This window comes from Macrotis lagotis, chromosome 4 (genome assembly GCF_037893015.1).
Source record: "Macrotis lagotis isolate mMagLag1 chromosome 4, bilby.v1.9.chrom.fasta, whole genome shotgun sequence".
In the NCBI taxonomy this organism is placed as follows: Eukaryota; Metazoa; Chordata; class Mammalia; order Peramelemorphia; family Peramelidae; genus Macrotis; species Macrotis lagotis.
In genome coordinates this window covers 262659176-262668260 of record NC_133661.1, presented here as the reverse complement: position 1 = coordinate 262668260, position 9085 = coordinate 262659176, and the positions used below count along the sequence as shown (strand labels likewise).

General features: G+C 30.7%; 1 protein-coding gene across 6 annotated transcripts in view; it reads right to left on the bottom strand.

Annotated features, from left to right (window-relative positions):
- Window positions 1-5489: 5489 nt before the first annotated feature.
- The window catches only part of LRRC9 (leucine rich repeat containing 9), a 195131-nt gene continuing 191535 nt past the window's right edge, over window positions 5490-9085 (bottom strand). For all 6 annotated transcript variants that reach the window (XM_074235927.1, XM_074235928.1, XM_074235926.1 and 3 more), the window contains one exon: window positions 5490-8381. In XM_074235927.1, coding sequence (XP_074092028.1) covers window positions 8342-8381 — 40 coding nt within the window. In that variant the 3' untranslated portion in view covers window positions 5490-8341. The remainder of the gene's footprint in view (window positions 8382-9085) is intronic.

Genomic DNA, 9085 nt, shown 5'->3' with positions numbered 1-9085 from the left:
GAATGTTGATTAAATTTTCAAAAGTAAAGAGAAAAGGATCTGCGAAGTTTCATTTGAATTCCTGACAATAATTTTAGATCAAAGGATTGTTTAATGAACTTCTAGATCAGAAAGTGGTGATCTCAAAGAGGTGAAACTACACTAGGTTAATCATTTTTTGATTAGAATATTGAAAATATAGTTTAATTCTTTTTCAGTTAATATCCAGCTCTTTCCCTACTCCCACATGAAGCATATGTCCCAAAATATTTTATCAGTTGCTAACAGAAAAAAATAGTTCACCTAAAATTTAGCCAAGCACTTGCCAATGTTTCTTGAGCTAATTTTGTGGAAAAGATGGGGATATATGGGTTAGACTTTAGAAGAGTTAGGTAGATTCAAACTTAAATGACCAGACTCAAAGAGCAACTATTAAATCTGTATTTCAACTTGAAAGAAGAAATACTAGACCCAATTTCCATCCCCCCGCCATTTTTGATACTGTTTGAAGTTTAATACATTATGATTATCAAATTTGAAGATAGGAGGTATAGCTAACATCAGATCATTAGAGTTGGCAGAGATGATCTAATTTCTGTTTTTAACTTGGGAGCTGTTAGAATTTTATTTTCTTAGTGTTTTGATAGCTGTATTTTAATTGACATCCTTTGTAATCCTAAATATGACTTTCAAAACATTTTGAATGCTAGTGGGTTCCATGACACAAAAAAGGGTAAGAATCTTTGTTCTAGTCTAACCTCTTCATTTTATAAACTAACCCATGCTATGCATCAGCAGATTACTACTTCTATCTGCTGATTGGCAATCCTTTTATTCATCTATTAATTTTTGACTGCATTCTCTCAGTAGTTCAAACTTTTTTTTCATTTTCAAAGAAAACTTTCTGTCCCTTCCCCTTACCTAACCCTCAGCAAATGACATACTTAACCTTTTTTACCTTATTGGGGTAATTAAAAGTCACATTTTTTATGAATTGCTTCAATTTCTTATCCCCAAACCTACATATCTTTGCCTTCCCCTCTCCCATTATAACTTACATTGCAGACTGAAGGGTCCTTCCTCAAGCTCTTGACCCCATACTTTCTTCTTGACCTCTCTCCATCAATCATCTCTTTTTGCCTTGTGCTTTCATTTTCTCCCTCTGTATTGATAGTTCCTTGTTCTAAAAATATGCTTGACCCTACTATCATCTCAAACTGTTATCCCATCTTTCTCATTCCCCTGACCTATATTTCCAGATATAAACTCTCCTATTGGCCTCCATCCCATATTTTCACTTGCCTAGTGACCAGTAGTTTGTTAGTATCTCAAATTCAATTCGTCCCTGAATGAACTCATCTTTCCAGCTCTTGTTTATTCCAACTTCCAGCTCATTTCTTGACTTTTCTAACTTTATGAATGGAACCATGATTATCTTAGTCACATATTGAAATTTTGAGTTGCCTTTGCTTTCTCTGGCTTATATTCTTCTCCTTGTGCTTGTATTCAAATAGTTGCTAAGTTCTATTCTGTTTGTGCCATGTCTCATTTATACCTGTTTCTATTACTGCCATCACCTTGGTTCAGGTATCTCTCACTTGGATTATTGCAATAGCTTTCTTTATCCTGGGTTGCTTACTGGTCCAATCTATCCCATATACTAGTATAATTAATTTTTATAAAGCATAATTCCACTTGTGACATTTTCCCACCCCCATCCTCAAAGTCCCTCCTCCCCCATTCCCGGAAAGTTTTCAAAGTGTTCTGCCTACAAAATAAAGTCTAGAATCAAAAATATTAAACCTCTGAAGTATGGCCTCAACCAATCTTTCAAGATTATCAACCACTAATGCTCCCTTACACATACCTTAGACAAACAGGACTTCTTATTCTGAATAGACCCACATTTCCCTGTCTCTGCATTTTTATTCATGCTGTCCCCTCTGCTTGGAATGACCTTTCTCTTCATCTCTATTAATCTTATGTAACCTTTAAGGTCCAGTTCAAATAACATTTCTTGAATGAAACCTTTTCTGATCCTGCCAACCTGATGTGACCTTTCCCTCTTTGAACCTCTATAACACTTTCTATCTCCCTTATAATTTTAGTTTTCTTATTTCTTTTACTAGATAAGTTACTTGGTGAGATTTTTATATCTTTTATAATACTTAGTACAGTATGGTATCATATATAATTGACTGGGTGACATTTTGGGGATCCTTGTATATATATATATATATATTTTTTTTTTCAGAAAGAATGAGATAACACAGAGAAAAACAGCAATGACATAGTAAAATATTTTATAATGTCACAATGTTTTTGTTATAGAGATCATAACTAAGTTTTAAATCTTCAGAGATTCAACAATCTTTTGGTAGCTAAATTATTTTTTTTTAGGGTTTTTTTTTTTTTTTTGCAAGGCAAATGGAGTTAAGTGGCTTGCCCAAGGCCACGCAGCTAGGTAATTATTAAGTGCCTGAGGCCGGATTTGAACTCAGGTACTCTTGACTCCAGAGCCGGTGCTCTATCCACTGCCACCTAGCTGCCCCAGCTAAATTATTCTTAAAAGTGATTTAAAATGGGGCGGCTAGGTGGCATAGTGGACCCGCCCTGGAGTCAGGAGTACCTGGGTTCAAATCCGGCCTCAGACACTTAATAATTAGCTAGCTGCGTGGTCTTGGGCAAGCCACTTAACTCCATTTGCCTTGCAAAAAAAAAAAACACCTAAAAAAATAATTTAAAATACAGTCTCAAGGACATCAAAGAAAAATATCTTTAAATATGACTTGTTCAGATGTTCATATAGAAGTAGAATGGTTTTCTTTATATACTACTTTTCTTATTGGTTTTGATGGTATTCCTATTTTCATTCTATTACTGCTACTTAACTATATTTTTGCAATGAAATCTCGTTAAGTCAATGATAAAATTTTTTCTAAACGAGACAATAAAAATATTATTCAACAAGCATAAAATATGAACTATATTATATGACAAATGAAAATTGACAGTGAACTCATTTACCACATAATCATTTGTTTAAAATAAGTGATTAATCTGAGAAATCTTAAGTATATACATTTATGTCACTTTAAGTTTGTGTATTTATACTTTTGTCATCAAAGCAAGTTGATATTTTTGACAATTTTGATATTTGAATTGGCATTTTGAAACGCACATTCAAGTTTATAGATAAATACACAATATTTATATGATAAAATATCTTAAGAAATGTACTTCAAGTTAAAGGAGAAAAAACATGACATTCATTTGAACTGTTTTAAATCCAAGAGGAGATAGCCTAAACTGTAGTATAAAGCTTATTTTGAAATAATGCTTTAATACTCTCAAACAGAATAGTTCTTTATAGACTAAATTAATCAGAGAAATATGCCAATTCTGATTTATTTCCAACCCACTGAATCATTGCATTCATTCTCTTAAGCTTTAAAGCTCTCCGTTCTACTGTTTTTCAACACCCGTTATAGAATTCCAGCTTGCTTTTCACCTGTTTCCTAACAGTTTATAACATAGATGGCTGGGTCTAGTCCATTGTTCCAATTGTATATAGCTTAAAAAGCTCTGCAGTATTTTACTCTTTCCATTGTATCTGGCTTCCTTGAGTGCTCTGCTCACTGCATTTTACTTGTGCTCTCTGTTTTCTAAACCCATTTATGCCTATTCTTTCTGCAAAGACTTGTTCATCGGGGAGCTCAAATTGACTTCTCTCCATTCTATTTCCCTAACTAAAAATGCATCATTAAGGCTGATTGAACTCTTTTGAAACACTTCATAAAACTGAAAGGCTGTAAGAAATTAGGCTACCAGTGTTTGCAAATACCTGTTTTCAGCTAAATTGATAGGAAGGAATTAGAAATAATTGGAAACTTTAAAATGCTATTGATATATATGTTTACAGTTAAAACACTTGCAAAATATTTTTGGGAACAAAACCCCAAGAATTCCTGCTTTACTCCCCTACTTAAAAAGTAAAGATAAGAAGAGATCAGTGAAAACACAAAGATGATTTTTTAAAACTCTTGGAAAAAATATCAAGCTAATATGCTTTTTAGTAAACAAGATAGAATGACAATGCTAGTGTCATAGTTGAGATCAAGTGTTTTTGATTTACACTGTCTTCAATTTTTTTTTGCTTGAGGGTCAATCAAATTATTTCAGCTTTAATGTAGTAATTCATTGCCTTTTTGACTTGTTATGCATTATTCTTAAAAATAAAATTTTGTCTGTTGTAAGTACTTATTAGGCATTTTTATGAAAACTACTAAAATGAGAACCTTAGTTATAATGTGGAACAGATCTTTTTAGGAAAAAAATTTCATAGCAACTTTCATTTTAAAGTCATAAACTAATGTAATTCAACAACAAATTAATTTTATAAAATTATTTTTCAACAGGTACTCTGGTTTTCTAGTTAAAGTTTAAGAAAGATAAATAAAATCAAGTACAGAAATTTTTTTTAAAACAAACACTTTAGAACCTAAAGAGCATTTATGTTGGGTCATAGTGGTAAGGGGAATTTCTTCCTCCAAACTTGACTAGATCAAGTGATTGGATAAATCCTTTCTGGTATGTTTTCAACCTAAAAAGGATACATGAAAAAAAGATATAATTATAATATATATATATATATATATATATATATATAATATATATAATATGGGGGACTTGTGAAAATCCTTGTGAAAAGATTTATGAATGCTTTTGGTGCTAGCATTGTTTTTGGTGGTTTTGGGAACAAAAGAATCTCACAACTATGTAAGTAGGTATAACCTTAAGAAATAATTTACTTATATTTTGAAAACAAAAAGTTCATTTTTGTTCAATAGAAATTTCCAAGCTCTGAAAATATAGAAGCCTATTCTTAAAAAATATTTTTCACATGTCTTTGCAAAATCTGATTAGACAAAATAGAAATAAATGAAAATTATTATCAACCTCATAATACTTGAAATTCATGGAACTTTTTCTAAAACAGGAACTTGACAAAATATGATATTAGTAATTATCTATTCTATATTGAAAAATTGCTTCAAAGACTACAACTAGTCATATATTTTCCTCTACAAATACTCTTATTATTGGAAGAAAGGCAACAGAATCTGCAAGAAAGTAGTTAAATATCTTTAAAAACATGTGTTTTATAGCAGAAGTATAAGAAAAAGCTGTCAGTTTCGATCTTCTTATATATTAGATGCACTAGGATCCCCAAGAGGCCTTATGTTTGCTTACTAACATGATGAATAATTCCCCTTCTTTCTGAAAACAGCATTTCACAGAATCCAAGAGAACCTATAATGCAACTAAGGATTAGAACTATTTTTTTTTTTTAGTTAAACACTTGGTAAAATGTGTGGCGCTTTATGTATGGAGTGAAAGAAATGAAATGAAATGAAAATGACAATGAAAAGGACACTACCATTAACATGAAAGAATTCTTTTTTTTGTTTTGAATAAAACAAATCTTTATTAGAAAAATATATCAAGAAATTGCAGATCACAATAGAGTAAACAAATAAAAGTACCTTTTAAACTATGACAAATTAGCATAGCCTTTGAAGATTTCCTTTCTCCCACACAAACATTTCTTTTTTTCCTTTGTTTATTTATTATCTGGAGCTAACTACATTTAATACTCTATTCTGATTCTTTCAGGACTAGAAAACTCAAGTCAGGCTTAACTCTATTATTTCTAGGCCTAAAACTCAATCTTGTTTCTCACTCCTGGTGAGATTTTAATGAACAATTTTCTCAAGGAGGTTAGATTTTCCACTTCTTTATTTTTGTTAAGTAAAATTACATTGATAGCTTTCATTTTTATATCACCTACATTTTAGCTTAGAGCTCTTCCGTCATGGAAAGTCATCCCTTATAATAAAGAATAAAAGAGGAAAAATAACAGTTCAGCAAAACTAGGTAACACATTAAAAGGGTCTAATGTTGCCTTTGTTTCACTCTCACAGTTCTCCATCTTTGTATAAAAAAAGGAGGGAAGTGAATAAACATTCTTCTAAAGTTAGTTTTATGTGCATATACATATGTAAATCTGCTTGAGCACACTTCCACTCCTAAGTCTTCTAAATGAAAATAATTTCTGGATCTAAGCTTCAACTTACCATTTTGTCTTTGTAGTCACAACACTTGAGAGAAAGATATTACCAAAAACTTATCTAACAAGGTAATTATTTTAATATAATATAATAATAATGATAATAATAATAATAATATATATTTATTACATAGCACTTTAGGGTTTACAAAGTACTTTTCTAATTACAACCATGTGAAGTAGATCTTTGTAGGTAGTAAATAAGATGATTTTTAAAAGTATTTTCTCCAATGTTCTTTACCATAAAAATCATGAACCTGATTAAACTGATTTCATATTTCATATTCTATTCCATTCCTTTAGGGGCCTGAAAAAACTTTGTTCCCAATTAGGCTGTAATGCATTCTTGTAATCTCAACCCTTCTCTAGTCCCTTGGATACAACTATATAAAAAATTGTTTCATTCTTATACTTTCCAAGTTCTTTTGCTGGCTAATTCTACAATTTAAAAAAAAAACTACAAATTATGTAATGTTGGAAATTAACAAAGTTTTAAAAGCATTCATGCTAAATTCCTACAGTTCCGATTCTTTTGAACTAATGATTCACTAGTTCATCAATGACACTATTTTAAACTTAACACAAAACTCTTATTTTGTATCTGACAATATAGAAAAAAGCAGCTATTAGACCCTTGTTCAAACAATTTAGAATTCATCTAGTGACCCCATCTTATCATCCATGTGGAAGTGGAGACTAAGACAGAGGAAGAGATTTTTCCCTAAGACCTCGAACTGAACTCAGACATTCAAACTTCAAATCCAGTGTTTCTATCAATATGTTACAACAAAGTCATGCATTTAAGAATATCATTCTTTTCCACAGAGCTATAAAAATATGACTAAAAGTTCAACAAGACCTAACTTGACAGGGGTTAATTCAATGGAGATAGACCATTCAAATTATTTACCTCTCATTTGAGTAAGAGCAGAATGTTACCACAAGAATGAAAATTTTTGTTTTTGCAATTCTCAAGTCAGTTTTAAGTTTAGGAATTGCCTTAGGATTTAGACAATCCAAAGAGCAACATTGACCTCTCCTGGATATCTTTGAAACTGCCTAAGGTTTTTTTGTTTTGTTTTTTAAAATAACGTCTCACTCCCATATAATGAGGTTTAAAACACACAGAATAGACACACATTAAACAAAATAACTGATCTCTTCATTATTTGTGATACTTTGAGAGTTAGAGGAATTATATTATTAATATGCAGTGCTTAGAAGTAAATTATATTATTCACCTATAATTTGAATTATATAACTTCTGGAATAGCTTTAATGTTATTTAATATAGTAAAATTATAAATGGAAAATATTGTGACAATCACATCCAGTGCTGAACCAACAGAATTTTCCATGGGTGATAGGGTCATTAAGCTTCTTATAAAATAAGAAATATTGTAACCCATTTAAAGAATTATATTAAAAATCAGATGTTCAAACATTGTAGCTGATAGCTTTGATTTACTGTAATAATTCTTTGCTATGTAATTTAATTTAAAAAACATTGCAAATGAAATTTAATCATTAAAAATAAAATTTTAAAATGGTGAACACCCAGGTTAAACATGGCCTTTTAGAATTAAAAATGATTTATTGTGGGTCAATTGACTATGTGGGACCACCATCAAGCTCTTTATCTTTATTTTTAAGAGTGTATAAAACCAATGACTTGATTCATTGGCAAAAATTAGGTTCTTAAAAAACTGTGAGATCATTTTTCTTTAAGTAGTAGCTATGTTTGACAAGCAACTTGGACTTTATGAAGCCCTAAACGAGTATGTGTCTCTATATACTGTGCACTATATTTGTAAACATAAACTGAAATTCAAAGTCAGATATTTCCTATAATTTTATTTCAGCAAGCTTATCTAGAATATTATTTTTATGCCTTAAGTACCATAGAGTAAAAGCTTGACTCTGATGTGAGATGTAAAACTCATGATTTTTCTTTAAAGCTCAAATATATCGAGAATAATTCTTGACAACTATATTGAAAGTATGAGATATTAGCAAATATTAAAATCCACAAAGGATGAGTTTTAGATTATTGTTATATGAAGTAAGAATTTGAAGCTATCCATCCATACATTAATTCTGAGTTTCTCCATTAACATGAGTACCATGATCAGCTTATTTACATTTTTCATCACCCATCACTATCTGCTAGCTTTTATTTACACTGTTACTGAACAAAAATTTCTTGGCTCATGTTCATTTTTCTTATGCAAATTACAATCGATTTTGTCTGGAAAAGTTGTTGCCAGGCATCCTGTAAGAAATAAAATACTTCTTAGTCATGCTATTTTGGTCTTGATTTATTTAAGAATATAGTTTACATAATTTTTTTATTTTGTTTTTTGCAAGGCAATGGGGTTAAGTGACTTGCCCAAGATCAGAGAGTTAAGATAATTATTAAATGTCTGAGACCAGAGTGGATTTGAACTCAGGTCCTTCTGATTCCAAGATTAGTGCTGCCCCATTTTATATAATATTAATATAACTAATTCATATAGCATATAATTAATTCATATCATATCAAATGATCAATTGGTTAGGGCATGTAAAAAATTTCAGAAACCTAAATTTCATGCCTAAGAATGGAGAAAAAATTGTAGCTTCCATTTTTAATTCTACTGTAAACTAATTTGAATTTGAGAAGATTAAGTGGTTTTATCTGTTGCTTCTGTTCTCTTTTTGTTATTTTTCTCATTATAATAAGCATATCCAATCATGGGAGGATTCCCTTCTTTCCATGTGTAGGCAGGATTCTTTTTCAGCACAGATACTCCTGACTTAATTTATGACATACACATAGGGCCACCAGTCTATATTTTTAAGACTATTGCTATCTACCCACCTATCATTAATCTAACCATCATCTATCTATCTCTCCATCCATCATCTTATTCTATGACTGAGCTCCCATTTTTATATCTTTGCACCAATTTTACAATTTGCTTGTCACAGAAAGTC